This window comes from Centrocercus urophasianus, unplaced genomic scaffold (assembly GCF_019232065.1).
Source record: "Centrocercus urophasianus isolate 14NV4802_14NV808 unplaced genomic scaffold, USGS_Curo_1.0 seq_23, whole genome shotgun sequence".
NCBI classification, from domain to species: domain Eukaryota; kingdom Metazoa; phylum Chordata; class Aves; order Galliformes; family Phasianidae; genus Centrocercus; species Centrocercus urophasianus.
Window position 1 is genome coordinate 4,891,156 of NW_024884789.1, and position 27,166 is coordinate 4,918,321.

General features: G+C 40.3%; 1 protein-coding gene across 3 annotated transcripts in view; it reads right to left on the minus strand.

Moving 5' to 3' along the window:
- MCTP2 (multiple C2 and transmembrane domain containing 2) overlaps positions 1–27,160 on the minus strand; it is an 81,694-nt gene extending 54,534 nt beyond the window's left edge. For 2 of the 3 annotated variants that reach the window (XM_042824435.1, XM_042824437.1), the window contains exons 1-7: positions 25,026–27,160; positions 16,336–16,500; positions 14,448–14,578; positions 8,474–8,660; positions 7,455–7,548; positions 4,265–4,367; positions 1,796–1,898 (exon numbers count right to left, since the gene is read on the minus strand). In XM_042824435.1, coding sequence (XP_042680369.1) covers positions 1,796–1,898; positions 4,265–4,367; positions 7,455–7,548; positions 8,474–8,660; positions 14,448–14,578; positions 16,336–16,491 — 774 coding nt within the window. In that variant the 5' untranslated portion in view covers positions 16,492–16,500; positions 25,026–27,160. Of the gene's footprint in view, positions 1–1,795; positions 1,899–4,264; positions 4,368–7,454; positions 7,549–8,473; positions 8,661–14,447; positions 14,579–16,335; positions 16,501–25,025 lie in introns of those variants that run through there. The other variant, XM_042824436.1, reaches the window with a different exon arrangement.
- Positions 27,161–27,166: the final 6 nt, after the last annotated feature.

Consider the following 27,166-nt stretch of genomic DNA (forward strand, 5'->3'; position numbering starts at 1 on the left):
TAAGGTCACCTCCAGGCCGTTCTATGGTTCTGTATCCCAAGTATGCCCACAATCTGGACTCCAGAATAGCTCAGAAAAAGCACAGAGTGGATGAAAATCAACATAAAAACACGTTCCTGAAGAAATTCAGAAGCCACATTGCTTTCGACTTGAATGCACGAGAAATATACATAAACAAAATAGTAACAGAACTGGAGCATATTAGCCTGTTCCTTTACCACTATAAAGCATTCTTTAAGCTGTGATCATATTCTCTAAAACGATTCAAGAGCTTTTCAGGCATTTCATTATTTATTTGGAAACATCAAATATTTGTAGTTCAACTTCCCCCTTCTTGATTGGTCCCTTACCTAACCTGCGTCCATATATTTCCCAGCTGACCCTGAGGGGCTGATTTGATTTAATGGAATTTTTGCTTTCTCTCTAGAAACTTACCATCACTGCACTTTCAGCAAGGATGGAGCCCCACTAACTCATTCCCACAACAGAGCTTTCCCTGCAGTTGCCCGCCTCTAAGAGTCAAACTCTTTTGCCTTGAATGTGAGAGATGCACGCCAGCCTTTCTGCAGAGGTGAATATGCCTTCACAGGAATGCTTCAAAACAATACGGCAATTTTGAACTCTGTAATTTCAATCAAGACTCACCGACTGCCTATTCAGGAGAGCTATTACACACAGCATCACACTGTGCATTACCAAAAGGTTTGCACTACTGCAAGCATTGCTCACACTGTGTGATATGCCGTAAGCATGAATATTTGCATGGAGCACAAGGCAGTACCCATGCACAGCCTGCAATACCCTCTCTTCTCTATACGGAATCGACTGCAAAATGTGATGCTTCAAAACTCAAGGGAAATCCCACGCTTGAAGTTAAGTGTGTGCTTACAGAACTGGAATGATATAAGAGTCCATGAGACTTGTCCTCAGCTACTGATTTAACAAAAGCAACAACCCAGAAAGTTATTTGAAAACTTTACTGCAAAATTTACCAGAACCTTCTATGATACTGCAAACACACACATGGAGCTGTTTGCATCCTCTTGATCTGGTTTACTCTGTTATTACCAGCCTTGTTCCAAATTAAATCAGTCTCACCCTACACAAAACTGCTTTGAGCCATTTCTCTATTAATGCTTTATAACAACCCTTTCATGTTCCCTTCTCTTTAGCTTGGCCTTTTTTTGGCCATTTCAGAAAAACCTTTAACACTCCTTCATCTCTAGAGCAACTCTTTTCCCCTGAGCTTGCTTTGTTTCCAGTTTTGATTTTATACTCCCGTGGTAGCATTCACTCTTCACATATTTGTTTACAGAACAAAAGCCACCCGTCTTTAAAAGCACTGTGGAGCAGAAAACACCCCTTTTAGGTAATTTTATTCAGCTGTGCCAATAACAACAGCTATCTCTAGTCAATCCTACTGTGATGTGCAATTACTTTCCTGGAGCAAAAAGAAGCAAGACAGAACAAAGACATGCATAAAATGTTACCTTCGGAAGATGATGTGGAAACACACAGAACAACTCAATTATGTTTTCAGACCTACATGGCATGTAGTGCTGATGAAGTACAGACACTTCTGCAATTTTCTTTCCAATCAACTAAATTTCTATTAAAATAGGCTGGCAATGCTTGTTACACTAAAGAGGACTACAAACACTGCCAGCTAAGGCACATACAGGTCACTAAAGCTGTTTGTCTCCAAATGATTGTTGCTTTGCACTAAGAAGAATGGAAACACAACTCCTTCCCAGTGAAACCACCAATGTTTGAAAGATGTATGAAGGTAACTTACAGACAGCAAAGGGATAGCAACTTTCCCAAGAAAATCAGGGGGTTTATCTCCATCTTCATCAAACACTGTCACTTCCAGAACGTCATGAATATCTTTAATAGGGCTGTAATGAAAAGGGCAGACACAAACAGTGATATTCGATACACATTCACGCAATCTTCCCCACAAAGATCTGAGAATGCTGTTTTACTAATTAAGTTTGTATTACCTTGGAGTATAAAACTAGCATTTAATTAAATTCCAAAAAAATTGAATCAAATGATGGATATTCCCCAAGCTTTCCCCTCGTGTTGCAGTCACATAACTAGGTGAAGAATAAACAACTACCAGACGGTGGCATTTTTTGTGCATCTATGTTGATTGCAAGGGTGGATTAACTCTTCTCTCAAACAGAGAAAGCTGGGGGCCAGGAGGGGTCCAGGACTGAATTCAAAACCAGGCTCCAGGATATGTGCATATGTGAAAAATAATCCAAGAAGCAAAACATGTAATTTCATTTGACTTGAGCTATTACGTTCCTTTTAAACTATTAGCAAAACCAATTACTTCAAAAATAATAAACCTAACAACCCTAATTAAAGGCCAAATGTACAATATTTTTATTCCATTCAATCCAAATTTTCAACTAGTGTGGCAGCAGGCACTCAATCCTGAGTATTTTATCAGATCATTAGTAGATCAGACTCATTTCAGAGAAGTTACGTGTGTGCTTGCAAAACCCGGGTAACCAGAGCTGATTTATGAGTTGCATTCATTATCTCCTCTTTTCCCTCTACCACATGCTAGAATTAAAGGAAGAGGCACATGGCATGGCACCTGCTTGTCATTTAAATCAGTGCAGCTATCCTCCCTGGAAGGCCATTTCAGGGCAGTCCCGCTCATGCAACCTCTCCCTTTGACACTGTGGATTTGCTCTTTGCAGAGCAGAGTCAGGAGCTCGAAGATACCTGCGTGTCCCTCCAGCTAGCAGCCATAGTGTGTTCTTCAGTGTGACCCAGGAACGATCTGCATGACATATGCACTATTTACAAGACCTTATCTTTAAAATACATCAAAACCCCCTCACTTCAGCAACCAAATTTCCACATACCTCTAACAAACCATTACAGTTTTCCATACATCATAGCCACCAGTGGTATAAAATATTAAGAAACCCACAGTGTGACACAATAAGTGCGTTGCAGAATAACCAAGTATTACAGGAAAGGCTCTTTGGTGGTATTAAATGCTCCATCTGAAAGGGATTCACTAAGAACAATCCACTCTGCTCTAAATCATCACCAATAGCTTTTAAGTAGTTTGATCTTGATTAAAGGGGAAAAAAAATAGAAAAAGAAATCTAAAGAGAGTTGTGGGAACCTGATGGGCTCTGCAAATTTGCTGCTCAGAGTAGCCGTGCACCAGCAATAAGAAAGTTAGTGATAGCCTGCAGCTGACATTTCTGAGACTCTCAGGAAGTATAGAAACAAACTTCCTTTAAATAAAAAAAAAAAAGATTTGGGATTCTTATTAAGGTTTATTTTATTGTCCGAACATCCAAAAAGACTCATCTGTTGGCACCATCACAGAATAAACAACGAGTGGGAACTTCCTGAAAACAGACAAAGCAAAGGAAAGGAAAGGACTCCAAGAGACATGCATTCAGCTGCATCCATGAATTAAACAGAAATCCAGCAAAGTACTTCTATCAAAGAGATCTGATGTTTTTTATTGTGTTCACATCCAGCTAAGTGTTTTGGAATGTTGCTTTTGCAAGAAATCTGTAATTCTCAAACTGTTCTTCCATTCTTCTATAAATGCTACAAATGCTCGACTGCCAGCCCTCACCCTTTCCTTCTTTGACACAGACTATTACAACCTTGGAGATATTTATTTCAATCAGATATCACAAAACATAAAGGAAGATAAAGAATTTGACTGTCAGTAACTGAACTATCACTTTTTCTTACTCATGAATTCACCCCCAAAACACACGCTTTTGTTTTCATAAAAATCTAAGCTTCTAATTTGTGTTAAGCAATCTTTGATTAGTTTAAATTCATAAGAAACAAGCTGAAAATTAAAGCTCACATTGTTCCTGTTGCTTATAAATTAAATGAGGTATTCTGCCATGAAACATTTTATTTCAAATTATGGAAAACGTAGGCATGAGTATCTGGTCATAACTTTCCATTATATTATCTCTTGGATCCAGATACAACTCCATTATGTCCAGTCATGATTCTTCCTATAAATATCACAGTAATTCTTCTTTTAATGACTTCTATTAATAAACTCCATGCAAGAACTACTAAAAGGCAAAAAGCTCCAATTGAGTTATATTTGATATTTCTCCAACATCCTCTTCTGACTATGAAAAAATGACATATCTTTAACTTGACCTTTGTATTTTTCCAAAGTCAATAGCTTTTATAGATAAGCTGCTAACTGTTTGGTGTTTCATCATGTTTTCAAAAGCAATTCACTTACAATGTGAAAACTTTGTTCCACTCTGGATTGAGGTTCTTATAAACGGTGTGTGTTTGAAGACTGTCATTTCCCAGCTCCAACACACAGAAAGGATCACTTTTACCTATGGAAAGAAAATCAGACTGGAATTAAAAAATAAGAAAGGTGGACCTGTCATTGTGGTTAGCATGCATTTTTTCGTTGTAGTACAGCCACCGAACTTGACTGGTGTCAAGGTAACTGGAAGTTGCCTCCCACCTGTGGAATGACTTGTGCTAAATAAACAATATCACCACTGCGTCTTCAGTTTTGAAATCAACACCACTTTATAATCCACTCAGGTGTCTTTGCTCTAATACCTGAAATCTGAGATTTACAGAGAGTAATCTCTAATCTCCTCAAGTTGACAACTACTCAGATGACATGAAAGAGGTACTGTCACTCTGACTCAGGAGAGTGCCAGAGCTTCAGTTACAGCTCTTTCACCCTCTTCTTAGAGTGTGTGGTCTTCTCCAGTTGATTACAGGATTAATTAGGCACACCACAAGAAGAGACGCATGGCACTGTGTCTGTATCAGTAGCACTTCATCAGCCAATTCCATGTGAGCAAATCCTTGAAGCTAAGGAGACCCTACACAGCGTTGCAGCTTCAGTAAAACCCAAATCAACTAAAAGATCCAACTGCAGAATCCAAGTGTGAAGCGGGCAGGGTATTTAAAACCAAAAACCAAATAGAGTAAACAAAACCCTCTAAAGAGAAGGATGCTGGTGTGGGACATATTACAGTGCAGATGTTTGCTAATGCATTAATATATGGTTTTGATAAAGCACACTGCATGAATTTGTAGCTTTCAGAGTATAATGCAGCTCAGCAGTTTGCACCACGAGCAGAGCTCCGTTTATCAGTGTGTCTGACTCAGTATCTGATTTAATCTCATTGTCAGTTTTCATGTACAATTCAGCCACAGACTACCCAGCCTAACTTCTACATATGCAAGGAAGTACGGCAGCAATGCAGGGATTTAGGAAGTAGGGTGAAGATATTAAAGCTAAAGCTTTCTTTTTTGTAATCTACTATTAATGAAGGGCTCTTAAGGTTCTTACCCTGAAAAGTATACGAAATAACGTGGAATCTTTTCAGTATGTAAACAGTGGGCATTGACTAGTTCAATACTGGTAAAATTTAAGAACTGTGTACACTACTAGAATCTGTCTTTTTTTCAGCTTACGTGTCCACTCCCTGAAAAGCAGCACTTCAGAGAAACTGCTTGAAATGCAAACTGGTACGTGCCAAAAACAATCCCACTGTATAATCTGATATTCTGAATGCTATTTTTTGGTCAGTGAGCAAATGCAGCATTTGACAAGAACTCCCATGCATACGCTGAAAACATCCAATAAAGCAGAAAGTCATTTTCACATCAACAAACTATTATCTAGGAATATTCAAGTGTGGAAGGCTCAAACTGGGCTGGCTGTGCCTGAAGAACTTGTACATATTTGCTACATCTGTGCAGAAACTTGCCTAAAATTTGTATCAAATGGCAGAGTACAGATTTCCAAAACGCTGATCAAAGCAGGAGCTGTGTTGTTTCCATGGGATAGAAACCTGCACTTCAGATCTACAGCACTAACATAAGCAAACAGAATTCCCAATCACACCAAGTAAGGAACAAGGTGTAAGGTGACACAACACTTCTCACCTCCAGAAGTTTGCACACCTGAGAATTGTTACTACTGCTGTGGGACAGCACAGGGAGGGAATGCCACCTGCTCAGACAGTTCCTTTATTAAGCCTTCAGAAATCTGTGTGCTTCTTATTGTCTCCACAATTATTCCTTTATCAGATTTTAGCCAGACTTTGAGTTTACTTTTATCAATAACAATAAATCTGAGCAGTCTCTCTGGTAATGCAGGAAATACGGCACTGCTCTAGGAGGGCTCTATTATGGAAGCCCATAATTGCTGCACTAATCATTTATGAATGGCTCAGAACAGATAATTAATCTTTATGTCTCTCATTACATGATCAGAAATTATGCTATTTTTACCTAAAATGGCTGCATCCTTTTGCAATTTGGTGGGTCTATTACAGCATAATACTAGGATATTTTCAGCCCTGCCATTGAAAAACAATTTGTCATTTGCTTCATGAATCAGGCTCAAAGCCTGGGTTATTTTGAATATAATGACAGACTGAGTAACCTTTTACTTAAGCAGAATTTCATTCACCGCTATGCACAAGGAATGTGTGTCACAAACCCTGTATGAAAAGTCTTTCAATTGCAGAATCAAGAACCTGTGCGTCTCTTCCAATGTTCATAATCCACCCAAATGCTCCTGGTTAAGAACTGAGGGAAAGGGAGCCAAATCCATCACCGATGGAACTGCTTTAGCATCGGTGAAGTTTTCCAAAGAGCCCCAAAACCTCCTAAGCTCAGTTCTTTCCCTACACACCACCTACATATTTTGATACAGCACTAGCACTGTCATTTGACAAAGGTCGTGCTTCGCCACTGCAAAGTTGCTGCACAAGCTACCTTTCCTTATTGGAAGGCTTTTTTCCTTTGTTTTCAAATTAAATTATTCAGTTATTTGAAGTACCAGTATCTGCAGAAATCTCTCCCGATGCAGGGAATTGAAACTGAAATAGAACCATGATTAATGCTGGGTTTTATCCTTTGGTCCTTATTTTAGGAGCAGTGTTCTCTTATGTTACACTGTCTGCATGAATTCCAGAGAATGGGGCAAGAGTGTTTTCTCTCTAGCATCGTTCTTGCCTTTATCAACAAGTTATCCTTGACCAAAAAAACAAAACCAAAAAAAAAAAAGCAGACTGTCAGCAAATATACAGCACACAATGCTGTGACTGTGAATTATGAGATGCTGCAAGATACAAAGGGGAATTAAAAGGTCTCCAGAATCCTGGAGAAGATGATAATAAAAATAATAATATCCTGGCAGTCAGTACAGAACAATATCAATTCTCTAGCCCTTCCCTGGAGAAACAATACGAAGTTGTATTTTTAAAAAGTGTTAGTCCCACACATTTTGGGAGTGCAAGTCAAAGATATTTTGCATCTCAGTTTCTTGGGGCAGGCTTCACACTGCAAAGAAGCAATGAGACTTGCTTTCCTTTGTTCAACAGTCAGTGTAAATAACACTCCAAATATATTATTGCATCAGATGCTGGAAAACAGAAATGGAATACCTGCAAAATCTGCTGCCAGGAGGTCAACTGCCTTTAAAACTTTGACCTGTAAGAAACCAACGTCCTTCATGTCTCTGAAGGAATTCTTTATACTCTGCAAAGAGAAAAACATTTTGTTAGGATACATTAAGTTGTAATTCAGTAAGAAACACATTGATGAACTACAAAATGGTTTACTAATATTCATTCCCTGTTTCTACAGCATTTCAGTTTAGCAGCCAATATCTGTGTACATCCTTCCACTATCCGCTTCTCAACGCATAGCAAAACCTAAATTTCATGACATCTCAAACTAGCAGCTCTTAAGAGGATTCTTAGTTCACTTAAGTTACACGTTAATTTCATGATGGAGACTGAAGGAACTCTGCTTGCTTATGGAAATATCACCTGCCCATCAAAACAAAATATGAGACAGAGGTAGATCTGGAGAAGCAGCATGGGTCTAGGAAGATAGCACTCTAAATCAGGTGCTCTTCAAAGTGTTATCAAGTTATTTGAATTCATCGTGCTTCAGAATCACACCCCATTTTACAGAGAGACAGGCTTATTCTTTCATGCTCAGCTTAAAAGGATTGAAGCATGGAAGCCATCAAATGAATCAGTCCACCCAAACATGAAAATTCAAAACATATTCCATATCATCCCAAAGGAGAAAAGAAAACTAAGTACTATTTTCTCTTTCCTTGATATTCAAAGTCTCTCATTCCTCATGATAAGGTCTTAACATAATTCAAGTTTTCAAAGGAAAGCATTAGCTTAAAACTCAACAAATACAAGCATCCAAATTGCTCTAGTCTATCCGCCCTGCCAATCTACTTGTCATTCTAAAGACAATAACTATTTCCAAGTAATAGTTTTCTGTGGTAAGAGACATGCTATTATGACTGGACAAATCTTATTTCTTTTTTCCCTTCTCTTTTTGCCTTTGTTTTGGTCGCAGTTTTGGATGGTTTGCAAAAAGAAGCAGAAAAGGGGTTAAAAAAAAAAAAAAAGAAAAAAAAAAAGAAATGCAAACTCACATAGCGCTGTGCAATCTGTTTTCTTTCACTGGGGTCTCCCAGAGGGCAGACACACAGATCAGAGATGGACACTCCCGTACAAGGGGTGACAGCAATCAGCATTATCAGGGACCCCGGATGTTTTTCCAGAGGCAGCTCTAAGTAATTTGTCTGCTTCATTGACAGGGCAGAAATGTCAACTTTACATCTAGAACAACAATGCCAAGGGTTAATGAATAAGAGGAAGTAAATAAAATAAAGCAATATTTAATATTGATTTCAGTAGCAAGCAGGCAACAAAGGCTTTGTGGAGGTATGCACGTGTGTATGCCCATACGGAACTAAACACAGAAAACAAAGCAGCCAGTTTCCATTGTACCTAATGCTGGTTTTTGCTTTCTGGTTCACCTACTGGTAAAGCAAAGGTAAAAGGTTTGGGTTGTACAGTAGAAAACTCCGGCCTGCCTCACTTCTCCTCCCAAATCCCCTGGTGCTTTGTGATGGATTTGAAAGAATTTTACTTCGCCTTGGGGAAAAGGAAAGGGGCAAACACAAAATTTAAAACATTAGCCTAAAATAGATTTGTTTCTTTAAAGTCACATACTCGATTTTATGCTACATTATACTGTATGCCCCAATCTCTTTTACAAGCCTTACTAGAGTTACGTTTTCAGTGTACTGTTATATTTCCCAGGGGAAAGGGCTGCCTTGAAAGCTCCCCCCACCCTCAGCGCATTGTATGCATCATTAATCTGATGTAAAATAATAAAATAAAAAAGAGAAACATTTATGAAGAGACAATAATAAAAGATAAGGATGGGCTAAAGGGGAGATTGCTAGACATCCATGTGAAGGGAGCAGCTCAATGCAACTGAAAGTCTAATCACCTTGCTCGGCTAAATGCCTTCTATTTAGAAGTCCAGTAAATAGAGTGGAACTTTTCTGAACCTCTGTGGGTCTTGGCTTTCAAGAACAAGCTAAACAAAAGCAGGAAGGAGAGGCTTTGTTGTCACAGTGCAAGGGGAGTCACATTCCTCCAAGGGACGGCAAGTGGATGATGGAGGGAGAGAGATTTCACTCTGCTTAATGCCTGCCGACAAGTTTTTATTTAAACTAAACTTGTTAAGGTGTTGTCTTAATAGGCTAAAATTCCACAGGGTTCCCCCAGGTGGGTTTCTTCTGGGTAAATGGTGCATGTAGTGTTCCTGATTGATCCCATTCCAGTAGTAGAGCTGGAGCAGTTTATACCCATCTGCTATAAATTGTGTGCTTTCCGCTTCTTAACAGCCTATTTTCTGTGAATGCTAAGGGAGGCGGGAAAAAAAAAAAAAACCAACCAACATTTCAGCCTGAAAACCCAACAAGCTATGTTACGAAGTGAAACTCATTGCTCTGATGAGTTTGTAAGTCATCCAGTAGCTCTGTGTATTCAAACACAGCTCTGTATGTAAGCTTCTGACCAGAGTCAATGGAGATGACTTCGCTCTGAGTGTGCTCTTTATCATTCACCATGCTGAGCACACAACAGGTTGCAAGTTTACTCTTATTAACTGCTTTCAAGTGGCTTTGAAAGAGAAGGAAAATAAGCCAGGAAGAATTCCAACACAGTTCAGCAAGTAGGCTGTCTCTGCATAATTTTCAAGTGCGAGAGGTTACACTTCAAGCTCATTGCTATACCTAGACTCTTCTCAAAGATACAACGAGAAAATGCACAGAAAACAAACCAAAAATAAAAGAAAAAGGCAAGCGTTTCAGAAAGACCTCATCACTTTCACCCCTCAGTTCAACATCACCTCAGCTGCACTAACAGCATGTTACCGATACCGTACGTATTCAGTGCAAAGGGGGACTGTACTTGCTTTTTATATATATATATATATTTTTTATTATTATTTATTTATTTATTTTTTATTTTTACAAATGAAGAGTCTGAATCCAGGAGAGAAGAGAAACTCAGGGTCACCCAGCTGGCCTGTGGTCCAGGTGGCCACACAGGCCACATCTCCCACATCAGCATTTCATACACCCACTCAAACACAATGCAGAACTAGGAAAAGCTGCGTTTGATTTTTAGGTTAAGAACTGTCCATGTGAAAAGAGAGAGAAAAGACAAAGCTTTCAGAGAATGGTGCAGCTCCCACCAGAAGATAACCTTAGAGACTTCTTGTATCTCAAAGACAAAGTTAAATACGATTCCAGTTTGTTTTGGCAAATTGGAATTGTTTCACTTATTCAAAGAATTTCATTAGCCAAAGGTCAAGGAAAAGATTGAGTATAAGGGTGTGGGTGTAGGAGGGATGCACATGTGGAGAGGAAAGCAGCAGGAGATGGAGTATAAGCATTTCTTCCTCAAATCATGTCTGATTTCCGTGCAAGCTAACTTCCTAAAAACATCTGTGTTCACTCAAGGTGATGGCATGCTGCTGCAGTTTCTTTTGAGGAACTGAAGAGAAAATCCACATTTGCACTTGGCAAATGGCGAAAGGCTTAAGAAAAAAAGACAATGTTTCATTTAGGTTATAGAAGGCAACTGATCAGACTATAATGGATGCGTCTTGACGAAGCAATTAGATGTTCAATTTACTATGTATACACTCAGAAATTTTCACACAAGCACTTCTACTCTCCTAAACTGAGTCTAACTATTATCTCCCACCCTCCTGAAAGAGAAATCCTCCATTTTCCATCTCTCAGCTTCATATCCGAATGACCTTATATAGATAATTATTTCACAGGAAAGCAATAAGAGACTATGGGGATGACCACGGCATAAAACTAATGGAGGCATTCCACAGGCTTTGCTGAAAATCAGCCAGATCTAAATGTAAAGAGCAAAATCCACAGATTGTTTGCACCTGAGGAGATGCAAATGATCTCCTGAGTTAAATTCATAACGTAGTAACCTTATTTCAGAACAGAATGGCTCTGTTTGTTGCCACCCTTCCATAAATCAAGGAATTAAACTCAGGCATAATATTTCACACATGGCCATACGCATGTTCTACAGAGGATAGAGGTCTGTTACCTCAATTAAACCATTTTCTTCCTTCTCTTGATCAATATAGAAGCTTAAGCCTCTATACCGACCTCTAGTCCTGTAGAGAAATATGCCACAGCTTTAGTTTTCATTTAAGATTGCTCTTTTGACATTATGGCTTACAGCCCTTATATTTATCTGCCATATCTTTTATTCACTCTTTTCCAATTAATTTTGCAGAGAAACGTTACTTCAGAACAGTATATACTAAATTTGTTTTAATTTACCAAGGAATAAAATGTGAAGATTTCACTAGGAAGAGCTGGGCTTCAGCACTTCCAAGCAGTCCATCAAATAATGGTAAGTATCCTTACATACACTTAAGTATATATGACAATGCAAAGAGAAATGGTAGCCTTTTTTTCTCTAGAAGCCTTGGAAGCCCTTCACAAAAGAGGTCAGAATCATCATTGGTATACAGTAAGATGTACCTAAGGTTAATATTTGGAAAGGGATTCCATATGCCACATGTGCCAGAGAGATGGTTGACATGGTCCTATTCTGACGTATAGTAGACATAAATTCAGTGAAATTTAATTACAAGGTTTGGTTCCAGTCATCACAGATTTTAGCACTAAGTCCCAACTGTATGGCCTTTAGAACAAGTTGTTCCTGCCTGCAAAGGCACCGCTTCCCTGAGGCATTCCTCATATTGGATGCTTTCCCACCACGCTGCTCATGGCCTTAAGTCTTGAGATTTTTTGTAAATCCTTTTCCTTGATGCAAACTTGTGGTGAAAAGAACCAATTTTTTGGCAATATCACTTTTTCAAAACGTATTTCTTAATGCAGAAACGCTCGCTACCATCTTGGCATAAACAATTGAACACAGCCTGGACAAATTCTGCACACGTTAACACCTTTGTTTATTAATATACATTAACATCATCTCCTGTTTATAGCATGCCTCCTATCCCAAAGGACACAAAAAGCACTCCATAAACGTTAGCAGCAGCTCCATGCAGACTAAATAGTGGGATTATTTCATCCAGCACCAAAGAACAGCCACCCCTCAGTGTCAGACTCTGGCAGCTGAACCCCCCTCAGTGCTGCAGTATATTACGTGAGAAATTGGATCCCAGTGGAAATATAAGGACAATGTAGGTTGGCTGAATGTAATAATTTAGGTTGCAGCACACCCTGACAGTGAGGGTTCATTGCACAATAGGAGAAGGGTGACATGAAATCACAACTTCGCTAATTCAGAAGCAGATAAATGTCCCAGGTGTTAGCGTTTAGTACTGAAGGTCCAATGCATTTCTTATTCTATATGTTCTATAAGCTTCACGGGCACTTCAGGCTCTGTTTCAAGAATATTTTACCTTTAAACCAAATTATGCCTGGGAGAGACGTTCCAAGGGCTTAAAGCATTCATACTACATGAAATTGTGGGCCTAATGGAATGAACAGAAGTCTTTATTCCACAGAAGTTCAGCAGCATGTGACAACTCATTATTTTAACATCAAACCAACAGTCCAACCTACACAGCCCTGAGAGAACATAATGAATTCCACAAGTTAACCACAGAATTATTAATATCCAGCAGATTTTGCTTTTTCCTCAAAATTATGAAAATAGGTGAAAGCAGTTGGGACGTAATGCTGTAGGTAATGACTGCATACACCCACGGATATTTCACTTAAGAATCTTCCTTACAGCAAAGTTGTGAAATCCAGAGAATTCAAAACTCAACTTGGAAGTCACGGTGACAATAAACACGGCACTCATAATGCTTTCTTCCCTAGGAAAACCTTTTCCAGATTAGACTGCACTTGAACCACAGATTAAAAAAATATTTATGGGGTTTCAAAAGTTTCTACACTGTGCAAACAAGGCTGGTCATTACACATTTGGTATTCACCTACACATGCCATTGCTAAATCTCGCATATTTTTTTCCCTGTTTTGGTGCTACACTGAAATCACTGCGCTTAAGGCAACAGCAGTATTTCCTTTCCACTGACAGCAAAAATAACTTTCAGGTAAATCTGACAGACACAAGCTTTCCCCTTGCTGAAATCCTTAATAACGCCACTGCTTATAGAATAAGCTGATCACTTTTTGCCATGCTGAACACCTGCCTGAAAAGGAAAAAAAAGAAGGGGAAAAATATAAGGAGAAATTCCTCCTGATCAAGGAGACTGACTGAACAGAGGCAGGCCACAAACACTGCTATATTTCTTAACTCTAAACAGAAAATATCAGAAATAATAAAAGTAACTGTGAGAACTGAAGGAACAAATTCATCTCCAGCCACTTCTCCATGTGATGAACAACAGCATTCAGCCAGAAAGCATTTCCTGCTCTGCAAAACCACAAACATTTGTAGAGCCAAAGGGGATTGTTCTTCTCAGTGAATAGTTTCAAACTATTTTAATACTTAAAGCAAGAGGATGTTCTTATTAGTTACTGGTATTTAGTCAGCAAGTTGTGAAATAATCGACAGGTAAGAATGCGAACAACTGCAGATGGCACCCCTGACCCTGAGAATTTAGAGGCTGGAGCACTGATCCAGCTGTACAGATGCAGTCTGGGGAGACAAAAGAAGAGATGAGGGCAATAGGAAGAAAGTTGAAGTTATCTCTAGGGAACTAAGACTGTGCTAGTACTGTACAGAAATGGATGGAATTAGACAAAAAAAAAGATTAGGACTTAACAGTAGGAGCCATATTCCATTTCTACTAAGAAATTAAAATGAAAGGTTCAACTAACCAGCCCACAAAATGTCTGCTGCTAGTGTGACTCGAGATTGGGAATTTGAGTTATAACGTAATACTGCAGCAGGACAAAACCTGGTATCAGTAAGGAGAGAGACATTACCTGAGAGGTCACCCCTGCAAATGATGCTCTGAATAGCAAGAGATTGTGCAATAAGTTGGGGTACCAACCTAAATATAAATGAATGTCATATAAATTACATCAGCTTTTGCATTTAACCCCCCTCCAAAAAAGAACTTACATTCCCAAAAGCTCCTCGTGCTTTTTGTTATCCTTTCTCCAGACCTCAATGTCCAACATATCCTTCCTGTCAGAGAAGTAGTGAAAATCAAACTGTTCCCTCCACTGAGGATTTGCACTCTTACACAGTGTCTAGAAAACATGCAGTTATAATATTTACTTTTCTTAAATGGCACATATTTCCACAATCAAGCACATATATTTCTTCTACAACAAAGCCAGACAAATGCTAAGAAGATCATTCAAAGTAAAGCTTCACAGTCCATCGAACAGAGCCTCATAGTTCTTCCTCATGCTAGCTATTCAAATGCAGTATAATGAATGGCTGAGGAATTGCAAGGTGGATCCCTCCAGTTCCACTCTCACTGAACCACAGTCATCAGTCAACATCGCTCATGCCAGAAGAAATCATGAATTTGCCTTATGAAGATGATCACCTTAAAGCAGGTTTGAATTAATTCAGAAATTCAAGCTAGTATTCTTCACTCTTTAACATTAAGATATTAGCAATAAAGAAGCAGCTTTGGTAATATTAACATGCCGCTCATTTGGTATCTATATTGTCCTTCTGGTTCAGGGCTATCTCTCACACTTTCAGGTTACTCTGAGAATGCAAGTATTCACTGAATTGAGACTTAAATCACTTGCAATTCATATCACACTACACTAACCACCATCAGCATGGCCACTGAGAGAACAGGAGATAGGATTAGCTGGACCATGACTGAGATTTCCTCCACCCTGGCTGCTTTTCTGGACCATGAGATTGTACTTCATAAGTTAAATAAACTCCAGGAAAGAACATGAAGTACAGACAATTTGAATTCCTTCTGCAGCGTTAAAGCTGCGGTCCCCAACTCTCGCTGGACTCCAGACAGAAGTACTAAGCAATTAATTCAGTGCAGGCAACATTGGCCTGAACTCCCTCTTTTAAACTTTTCAATTTTCTGTGACTGCAAACAATGGAGAGTCATTCAGATTCATAACACAAGCTATGGACCATAAAGAGAAACATAAAAAGGGATCTTAACTAGAATACTGTGTATTTATTCTAGAATAACTAAACCATTTGTAACTTTCCAAAGCTGCTTTTCAAAATAAAATCATCATATCGTGGCCTTGGTTGAGGTCTTTTGTAGGGGACAAGACTGCAGGTTTCAGTCTACATCTGAACGCTCTGTTCTGTGAACTTGCTCTGCTCATTTTGTACGGGAGGGATTTTGTTTGTTTCCTCCTCCCTCAACATTTCCAGCTCATGACGCGAGGAGCTTTTGCTTTCTCAAGAGAATAGTATTTTAATTACTGTTTATTTCCTTATTAGACCTTGGAGATGAAACATGTATCTTTGGGAACCCTACTCATTTCTGTGTTTTCTGTGAAATGGTACTTTATGCAGGTAAATACAGCCTAAAAGAACAAAATCGTAAAGCGAAACTCTGTAATGTTCCAGGTGTTCTATGGTTTGGTGGTGGGCTTTTTCCTTTCTTTTTTTTTCCCCCCTTTCCGTTAAAGGTAACATTTCTCAAGAAAAGCGCTTAAAAAAAAAACAAACCCAAAACATTCCCCATCAGCAGGAACCATTTCAGGTCTGCTTTCCCAGCATAGCTAACATTGCAAACCTGACTTCTGTATTGGCAGAAGAGAAGGAACATGTGTGATGCATGTAGCCTTGTTTCATTTCACGTTAACGCTGGGCATCCATCAATATGATGAGCGTGTTAAATGCACAAAAATAGATACAATGCTCCCAATTTCCTTATTTCTGCATTGCTGTATATAGTAAACATCAATAAACATCTTTGAACTGGTCTCCTGCTTTTGATCTCACTTACATAAAAAAAGAAAAATTCAAGGATAGTTCCAAACTGGAGGAAATTCTGAGTACTTACCTTACTCTTGTATCTTTGATCTCCCAGTTTCAGGAGAATAAAAGCCTCTGCCAAGCCCTCTAAGGGGATGTTCCTCCCTTCCAGGAGTGTGATGGTGACCTGTCCATTCCACAGCTGGTTCTTGCACAAAGAGTCAGAGAGTCGCATGCTCCGCATGAAACTCGACTGAAAAGCAAGTTGGAGACACAAAACAGTTATACACCCTAAGCCAGGTGCTTATGCATACGCTGACAGTGAAATCATCAGAAGTAAGAGAGGTACCAGCAGTTCCTCGCAGCAAGCAAGGAACTGAGGGCACAAAAAAACTAAGGGTTTTCTGCCTACTCCATGCTACAGCTGACTTTGTGAAGGGACCATAATCCACATCAAAACAGCATCAGCACATTTAGTTAAACTACCAGAGAGGTCAACACCAGCAAACCTGGCTGAGCTTCAAAAACAGCAGAGCTTGAGTGCATAGAGCAATCTGTTACCTCGTCTTAGGGAAAGACTCAGGAGACTGATGTGAAGAAGGGACAGAAACGAAGAGGGAAGAAATGAAAGCAAACGTCTCCAGCTACACCCATAAAACCAGGGTATATGCCTTCCTGTGAGGCAGCCTACAGCCATACACAACCTATAGCCAGGTGAAGAACTGAAGCCACATCTTCCACCACTCATTGTGTGCCCTTTGCGTTAGCTCTTTACCTGCAGACCTTGGGAGCTACAGCTTCCAGAAATCCAGCTCAGGAACCAAAAGCACCGACGCCTGCTGAAAAGCACTGACACGACTGGGCTCTTCATCAGGAGTTATGGTTACCTAGTAGGCACATTTGTTACCTTCACAATTTCCTCTTACATAGCACGGCTGCACTAACAGTTTGCTAACTGGCAGTATTTTATTGGACAGAGGATGATTAAATAGGCCTTTATTTGGAGGGAGTAAGAGTGAGAGCTGGAAATGTTAAAACTCAAGGCTATCCTCTTCTCGCAGTAAAAGCCCTACCATATTTTATTCCTGGGAAGCAACTTCTAACTCGCCACACTTTGGAGCTTCAATCATATCATATACAGGTGGGAGATGGACAGAGGAGATTTCACAAGTCACTTTAAAGCAGGACGTGTTGGCTTTAAAAGCAAGTAAGAAATGTTGTTGCTAAATAAAACGATTGAAAAAGCACCTGATGTCAGAAGATTACTTTTTATGGATCAATTACCCAGCTACAAAATTCTTAAATCACGGGTGGTGAACTCACAAATTTTTACTCGCTTCTTATTTTAAAATACCCAACTCTTTGGATCCCACAAGCATATTAATATACTCCTATTTAAATACCCTGTTTGGCTTTCCTGGCACACTGGAGAAAAATTCCTACCTTTGAAAAGAAAATGAGATTTTGATTCATAAATCCAGCTGCAACGTAATTTTTTTCTTTTTTTTTCTTTTTCTTTTTCTTTTTTTTTTTTTAAAGTTTGTCTTTTAGGCCAAAAAACTAAAGCATGACTGTTCCCATGGACATACTTCAAAGACCCGGCAGATATATTCCTCCCTAAACACTGCAACTATTTCAAAATCCTTTTTATAAAAAAGGGAGTAATGTCCACAAGGGATCAAAGGGCATTCTGCAGTCTGGCAATCGCCTTAGAAAAATGGCAGTGCTTCCATGAAATATGCCCTAAAATAATTTTGCAGCTTGGTATGTCCTAATTTCGAATTGGATGTTTATCTTGGAAAAGCTTCTATCTAACTTGTCCATAAAACAGCTCCACTTAGCTCTATGAGCCCTGTGAAAATGGAATCCAAAGCTGGCTATTAAAGGGGCCTGGAGATTGCTTCCATATGGCGTAACAGCATGGGAGTGGAGGGCTAAGGCCTACAGCAGGCGCTGCTTGGCTTGAGCTCCCGATCTATCCATGGACACTCGTTGCATTACACCATAACATCTGGATTATTGCTTGTAATGTCCCTGGGAAATATCCACTTCCCATCAAAGCCTTTATCTATCTCAGTTGTACTTTGAACATTTTAGTATTTAACATAGTCATGTTTGATGTGATGTACTTGCTGCTTGCGGACCAAGGATTTTCCCTCCCCCCCCCCCTCACCCTTCCTCGGAGGAGGAAGAGGTATTTGATGTTAGGCCACAAAAAAAAAAAAAAAAAGACAAAGTTTATAATTCACATTACAATTTCTTTTAAAAATAAAGCATCCCATTCTCTTCAAAGCTTCCAGACCGAACACGGAAAGAGTTGTTATCACTGAGTTTGCAAATCAAATTTGGATTCTTTTCATTTTTTAGCTAGTCAGGTATTTTAGGGAGTCACTCAGTGCTGGGGGGTGGGGGTCCTCCTACCCAAATTCAGTCTAAAATATAATCCTGCCTTCTCAGCCCCTAGCTTGATAGATCAAAGGAGAGCTGGGAGGTACTCAAACCATTCCCAGGAAACATCAGCACCTGCAGCTCAGTACTATCAGAGCACATTGCAATGCTTCAACTCTGACCTCCCAAAACAGCTGACCCTGAGCAAACAGCCTTGTGCAGCCCTACTGCATGGCTGGGCAGCTGCAAAGCATTCTGTGCTGGGGTGCTGAGTCCAGCTCAGGAGTGGAGTATGTTGGCCACAAGCTGTGCAAACAGGACCTGACTATTTTCTGGACAAGATCAAACATCACTTTAAAGCACCGCACTTTTAGAGGAGCCAAAACGTTTTCAGCTGGTTCAGAATACGGTGCTGATCTGCACCATCTCAGCAATGTTGTCTGCTTCCGCAGTACAGCAATTGTCCCTGTAATCCTCCTTCTAAATGGAGCACATGATGTCCCAGGAAGGCTGCTTCCCTCGGGGCCCAATCACATCAGCAATGCTTTGGGTTTCCTGCCCTTAACCATGGCTTAGCAGGTCTGAGAAGTCTCCCGTGCCTCATATTTCCTATGTGAACACCGAAGACCTGAACTGTGCTTTCTCTGCAGCTCCCTCCTCAGCATTCCCACACAGTTGGCAGGCTATTCCTCTGACCACCCTGATCTGATCGAAATCCTGGCCTAACAGGCAATGTCTCAGTTTCCTCTCCATTTTCTGGAAGGAATCATGTTCAGGGAAAGCCAAATGTGGTACACCCAAAGACCTGAACCATCAATGAGTCAATTTTAATGTTGCCTGGGGAAGGCTGTACTACAGAAAATGTCTCCCAGGTGAAAAGAAATCCATACTGTATTATTTATTTCAAAAGTCCCAGCTCCTCTCTGATACCCCATGTATACTTATTTCAAACAGATTTACACAGAGTTAATTGATTAAACTTCACAGCCTCACTCCGAGTTCGCAAAACTATTACAGAACAGAGCACAGAGCACTGCAGTCATTAGCCTGCATTAGTCCACCAAAGTTAAAGCAAAACAAGCAGTACAAAACCCACTTCAAATTCCCCTAACCATCACTACACTAATCTGCCTTCACACCAGGAAAATCAAAGCCCCTGCATGCCACCCAGCATAGGTGGCTTGCTCAGTGATAATTAGAAAACATTTTTAGCTATTCAGCTCTTTCCTTCCCTGCTGCCTCCAAAGCTGCAGACGCCTCTTCATATGGGTGCTCCAGCTCCTCCTGTCTCTGAACCCTGCTCTTTCCAGCTGCGCTCCCCAACCACTTGCCAGGCTTCAGGCTTCCCGCTGCATTTTCCCTCCAAATGCTGCAGTCAGCCAGTTCACACTCTGGCTACATCCCAAACCAAAATCAAGGTGCTTTGCCGAGGTACAGAAAAGTTGGCTGCAGCTAAGGTTTGACTAGAGAGCTGAAAATTAGGCAACACATGCTTTATGATGGCAGTTGGCAGGTGTCCTAAGCACAAGATATTGGACAAGTTCACTTGGGGCCCCCCCCCCCCCCAATCCAGCATCCATCATTCAGAAATTAAGCTTCTGGCCCTGAGATCAGAATTTGTGGGGTCGCCTCAAGAGCTCTGACTTCACCTGAGCTCTCCACGCATTAAAAAATATTCATACATGCATCTAATGTGGGTGTTGGCTTGCAAATAACCAGCGACACCATAAAAGTCATCTTTATGAGCAGCTCGATGCTGTAAAAATGGGTAAGAAGTGAAACAAAATGTTTCCCACACAAACATGACAAAGAAAATGAGCACAAGAACATCCAAGAAAGCTGTACTGTAAAAGCAAACAAGCCCAAAAACACGCAGAGGATTTCAAGTCTAAGCACTCATGTTTATTGCAGATTTAGGGACTGCAAAACATCAGGTAAGCAGTAATATTTTCTGAAGCCTTGTCATGGAGCAGGACCCTGTCAAATGAAGAACAAAGGTGGTTCTTTTCCATACACTTTCTTCCTGGAAAAAACCTGCATCTCTGAACAGGAAAAAACCACCAGTGCTGACAGTACCATTTCCAAAATTTAGTTGCTGATTTCAAAAATGAGTAGAGAAGCTTCTCGCACCAGCTTCCAGTTTTCTGCTACTTTCTGGTCTTGGTTTCAGGAAGAAAGCTGGATGAGAACAAGCAGGTGAGCCACACTGCCTTCACAGAGACTAACATTAGAGATGAGCAAGAGTGAGTTTTGGAGGAGAAAGAGAGGACTCATTGACCCACAGCTTCACAAAACCCTTTAGGAGCTTGAGTCTCCCTGTGAAAACCATTGGATATAATGTCCCTCTGTAGGCACCCAGTGAATCCCCTCTGGTGCATCGGGAGTTCTTTCAAATCTGTCTCTTTTCCTGACACACACACACGCGCCCCAAGTTCAAACTTGTTTTTTGAAGCAATAAAGAGATGCAGAAAAATTGTACATTTAAATGACACGGTGAGGTGGCCAAGTGTGAAGTGAGCCCATCTCTCACATCTTTCATTTAAAAGGATGAGACAGGACAACAGAAAGCCTGCTGCAATTCCTGTGAAGAGGTCAACGTAGAAACTGGGCCACATAATTTGCCGTTTGAGAAAACAACAACACGCAAATAGAAGACTCTTTGGACCTCTCCTCATTAGGCAGGGAAACCATTTTGCAGAGGCAGTCTCCCCCTGGGATAGAGGAGAGGGCAGCGAGAATTGCAAGTGAAGCGACACGAGATTGCCGCCACGATGCGTGACCCCGTGGCAGCCGAGTCCCTGCGCTCCGCAGAACGCTCCGAGCACGCCGCTGCCCACGGGGTATTGTGGGAGAAAGGCAAATAGAATGAGGCAGGCCAAAATGAAACCTAACAGCCCACGCAGAAAAAGCAGAGCAAGGGATTTTCCCCTGCGATGAGACGCCGAGAAACGCTTGGGTCCGGTCAGCCTTTCAACCAATTTATTCAATCAGCTTCGGCTATCAAGGTGGCAATTGCGTCGCTTTTGTTTCAGGACTGAACGGCTGCAGGTCAATCCACCCCAAGCAAACCTGCTTATTTGCTTCAGAGATGTTCAACACTTAAAGGTTACTCAGCTGTACAAATGCTGGAAATAGCACACGGGACTCTTGGGGCAAGACTCAAACCACCCGGGACAAACAAGGCTACTGAGCATCACTTCGTCAGACTCTGGCAGAGGCGGTTACCAACTCCTTCTGCACCCCAGATAGCTCCAGAAAAATAGAAATAAAATCATTAAAGACGGTAGAACTTGCCAATACTCAGACATGAGCTCATGTGTTAGTGCTACTTAACAGCATCCCCTTCCCTTTGCAACGCCACTCTCCATGAGAAAGAAGAAAGCTGCACTGTTGGAGACAGCTCCTGCAGAGGACAATGCAGTTCTCAGCTCCCATGAAAAATGAGGGCTCTGGATGTGCTGCCCATGTCTTGGGGTGCTGCCCAAATGTGCAATGATTCCCTCTAGCAGCAGTGAAGGATATATACTGTGTAATCAACAGATAGCTAAATCATCCAGTTTAACAGCTCTTGCACCAAAATGATTTAAAAGACAATATTCAGTCGCTGAAATCCTTCCTGCATAATATTCGTAACGAATGTGAAACTACTGTAGCTAGACTGGATTAACTCATCCTGCTGCTGTTTCTATTGTTGTCTGAAATGCAGCTTTTTTTCCCTGGAAAAACAAGGGAATGTGGAGAACACACATGAAAAGTGTGCAGCATCTACAACAGCCCAGGTGAGTCCCTTCACCTGTCTGACACAGAGTCACATTGGGCATTAATACTACCAACAGAGGTACTACATATCTGGGGTGAAGCCAGCAGGAACCCCACAGCTAATGCAACAATTCATTTAAAATAGTCATGTTCCAAATCTGCTAAGTGCACTGAGATAACACAAAACGGCCAAAACAGAGTATAGCTCAATTTTTCTCATGTAAGGGAAGAAAAAAAATGAGATATATTCATTTTTGCCCATCCTCACAGTAAGTCATTTTCCTTGCATTTTTTTTTTTTCAGGAAAAGAAAAGCTAAATATTACAATATAGGTCAGCTATAGTTCACTTTTAATGAAGTCAAGAAAACCATTCCTAATAGAAAACTTCTATTTGCTTAAACCTGAAGAGATGAAATTTAGATCTGTCTCAGTTCAGCTGCTCAAATGGAAAGTATATGGCCTTCATTCCTGCGACAACCAACCGGAGTCAGCTCAGGAGCCAAAAAGGAGATGAGTTTGTGCATGCATTACAGAGCTCTTCCCATTTCCCCTGCCCCCCTTATTGCTGTATCTTTATCTCGTCCAGCAACATTGTTTTCTACCCCATCATACTCTCTGGCCATTCTTCCATAACCTCTTGTGCCTTCCCTAGACACCTATATTCCCCACGCACACCATTTTTCTTTCTTGCCTTTATGTTCTGCCACAAACTGCTAGTACTGCTTCCACAGCCCAGAGTTTCCTAACTAAAGATGGTTATTGATGTACAGTACTAGTGTTTTAGTGCAGTAGCAGAATCAATAAACTAGGAAATACTGCTTTGTCAGATTTTGCCACTGCATGCCGGGAAATATTTTTAGTGCCTTTGGATGGTCACAGAGCTTTTTCTTTAGAGATCACACTGGAGCATGAACTATGTCTTCGCTTGGAAGAACTGAAGCTCTCCTACCCTCTAGTGACTGTAAATGAATAGAGCACAAGGTTGCAGCTTTCCCCCCTCCTCGTTTAAACATCACTTGCATCTCCCGTAACTTGGTCCCATGCCTTAGCATCTCAATTTTATTTAAAAAGATGCCTCGGCACAAGCCGGAGTCTTGAGAAGTGTCAGACCTGAAAATATGGCTTATAGCTGAAGGTCTAAAAAAGGGTGTATATAAAAAAGATTGTTCAAAATGCAATGAGATACAGCATACAGTAGAAAAAAAACACACGACAGCGACCAAGACAGAAGTTTGGCTATTCTGCACAAAAAGGAGCAGAGTTTAAAACCTGTCTCCCTTTCCTGGGACCCAAAGCCAACCAGCGCCAAGAGACAACTGTGTGTGCCTGCGTGAGGGGGATCGAGCTACACCAGCTGAGTGAGGGCAGAGTAATTTCAAGAGCTTTACTTAAAAACTGAAGCACTGAGCTCTTCAATTATTCCATCGCTTTCTGTCGTATTGAATTCAGGGATGTCTGGCAGCCCTCTGCAAGCACAGCACTAACAGGTCTGTGTTATCCCCAGAACCAGGACTTGCTGAGCCACCAGCCAGCTCCAGGGGCTCTGCTCTGCACCACCTTCTGTTTACAGAAATATTTTTGCTGGGACAATACCTGAGAGAATAGGCTCTTCTACATACCACAACACAGTTACGATGAATAAAACAAGAGGAGGTTCGTTATTCAATTGATGTAGGCACAAATGGATAGTTATAAAGGGAAAATATCAAGATGTATACGTGTTCTCATAGGAGCCAGATTTTGATTTTCAGGAGGTCAGCCTTCATGGCTCTCAGGATGACTATTGGGCCTTGCAGTTTCTATATCATTATTACTTACTCAATAGCAAATTAAAGCTTTACAGAACAAATGAAAAGCCACAGGTCTGTTTTCTGAATCAGTTAAAATCTCATGCAAAAATGGGATACTGCAGGAAAGCAGATGTAATGGCAACCTTCATGGCTACTAGAAAAGACCAAGGTAAACATGTTCCATAGATACGTAGCAACACAAGTCTTGAAAATCCTATTACATTGCTGGTAATGATAACTGCCTGCTCTTTCTCCATCCTGAGAACAAAAGGAATTTGCAAACCCACAGAAGTAACCAACAGACATAAATACTGCCTCACAAATTCCTCCAGTGGCAAGACACACCCCAGCCAATCCAACTGTGATCTAGCAGACCTGCTTTCAAAACCAGTGCTTACACATTCAGGTACTCCTAAACAATTCAAATCCTCCACAGCTTTTTGTTGCTGTTGTTTTTGAATCAGAATGGTTTAGGTTGGAGAGGACATTAAGGATCATTTAGTTCCCTTGACATGGGAAGGGCTGCCAACCTCCAGATCAGTCTGCCCAGGCTCCAGGATGAATTTACTCCCATTTTCAGATAGTTCAGACTCCTTCTACATTACTTTGCCAAACAAGGCCTTACTCTCATTTGCTGATAGGTGCGACCATAGAACATACTGTAAGAAAACCAAAGTAATTTCTCATCACACTGAAAAATCAAAAAAGCAAAGGGAATGGCAACTACCACACTTAGGTTGCACCTAGACCTCCAAAGTTATGATGCTTTTCAGTTTGTTACAGACGAGAGCACAAAGATTTGGGGAATAGACCTTTTTGAAAAGAAAAAGTATGAATTACCTTGGATGAAGATCTCTTCTTCCGACTTGACCATCTCTACTCGGGAGTCCCCAGCATTGTACCAAAGAGAACCCAGAGAGGAGAAACAAAGGAGTAAAATGGGGAAAGTTGTTCAGTAAAGTAATTCAAACATCAGCTTATAAAACTTACTGGAAAAGCTCATTAACGAGAAGGGTTTGGATTTACTACTGCATTAATTTACCTTCCTCCTTCATGGCACCATCAAAAACTCAAAATACCTGCATTGCACCAAAAATAAGAGGACTTAAAAAAAAAAAATCAGGAAAAATAATCTGAGGGACAGAGAGCCATTAGTAAGAAACATGGCTTATACTTTTGGTGCCATCTGGTTCTACAGTAAGCTAATTTAAAAAAGAAAAAAAAAAAAGAATCATCTTGCTGTTAAGTGCTAATGTGGACAGAGCCATTTCACTATTCTGATTCCAGTGGAAATGGCTGAGCAATTTGCATTTGAAATACGAGGGCTTAAAACATCATCTTTAAAAAAAATTACAGTGTGCACCAACTCTTCTATCATCCGCACTCTGAATGTTAACTAAGCACCCTAGAGTACCAAAAGCCTCTACTTTAAACCAACGTATTTTCTGTCTCGCTGGCTAAGTCAACTTTATTCCATGTCTTCCTAAAAATCCCAGAAGAATTCCAAAGGTTCTTGTGGCTAAATTACTTTTTCCAAAAGATGCTATGTTTCTGCTTCACCCCTTCCTTTAACCCAGCGACACTTGCCAACAACACTGTCTTGTACAAGCTCACTGGGGAATTCACATCTCGGATCGAAGCCACTGTCTTATAACACAGGCATACAAATACAGCAGCAGCGCTTTGACGTCATTAAGTCTTTAAACAATCACATATCAAAGTAGAAGTAAATGTACAATTATCATAAAATTAACAGAGAATTTCATGTTTTTTAAAAAAGGCAACAATCTGAAAGATAATTACTGAAAAGCAGGCATCCCATGTCAACTTTTCCTCACTTTGCTTTCAAACCCTTTGAAACACTTACATTTCTGTAACTAATGCCATTTAGACTGTAATTTCATACCTGTAATTCAGTGTGCTGTAAACAGCAACTTCCATACTAGACCATACAGAAGACTGTAGAAAGATTTTTGTATTTATATTTCTGTTTCATATTTAAAACTAGGCTAGCTTGAAAACCAGGGCTAAGAAAATACCAAATTGTGTCTTATCCCCACCACTTGCAAAGCTGCTCTGTGGACAGGAGCAACATGAGTTCACCAATATGGCAAGCTGTATCCAACACTGGTAGTAATCTTAGAACTTTAAAACAACAAAAAATTGAACATTTGCACAACACGAAATTTTAAAACTGTCATCAGCTTTGAGTTGTTCACAATATCTGCCCAGTTTTTTTTTGTTTGTTTGTTTGTTTTTTTGTCTTTTTAGCATCAAAGCTGCACCATATTTCAGCATCAGGAACCAAGTTCAAGTGAACTCGAGTCAAGAAACTCAGTAGCAGTAGCTACGAGATACGGTTTAGTAGCTTGTGGTACTAATAGGAATGGGAGAGTGGTTGGACTAGATGATCTTGCAGGTAGTTTCCAACCTCGTGATTCTGTGATTCTGTGTAGCAAAATCAGTTGTTATGAGAAATCTCTTCCTCTCAGCCAGCGTGTTCTTCCTGCTGCATTGGAGCAGTTTAATCTTGATTTTAAATTCCTACTTTCAGATGTTTTTCTTTGCTTGGTTTTTGTTGTTGTTGGTTTTTTTTTTTCCCACCCATGAACTGTAGTGTGAGAGAAAAGAATTGCATTCAAAACGTTGGGCTCTTTCTCGGTGTTAAAATCTAAGCTCTTTGATGGAAATCAGAAAACAGCATGCTCTGGAATAGCAATTGCAAGAGTGGAAGATAACATGCACATGATACACGGAGAGCACTGACACAGTGCACTTCACAACTACAAGACAAAAGTATTTAGCTACAGATGTCTAAGCATCTATTACTCAGTTAAGTATGGAGTTGTTCGTTGTCTTTTGTTTTGTTTTGTTTTTGTTTTTTTTTCCCTAAAGCCATCATCGATATCGATTTCAATATAGAGTTCTCTGAAGATGAAAATAAAGGTGGCATTTCAAAGTAAATCAGATTAGGTCAGGTC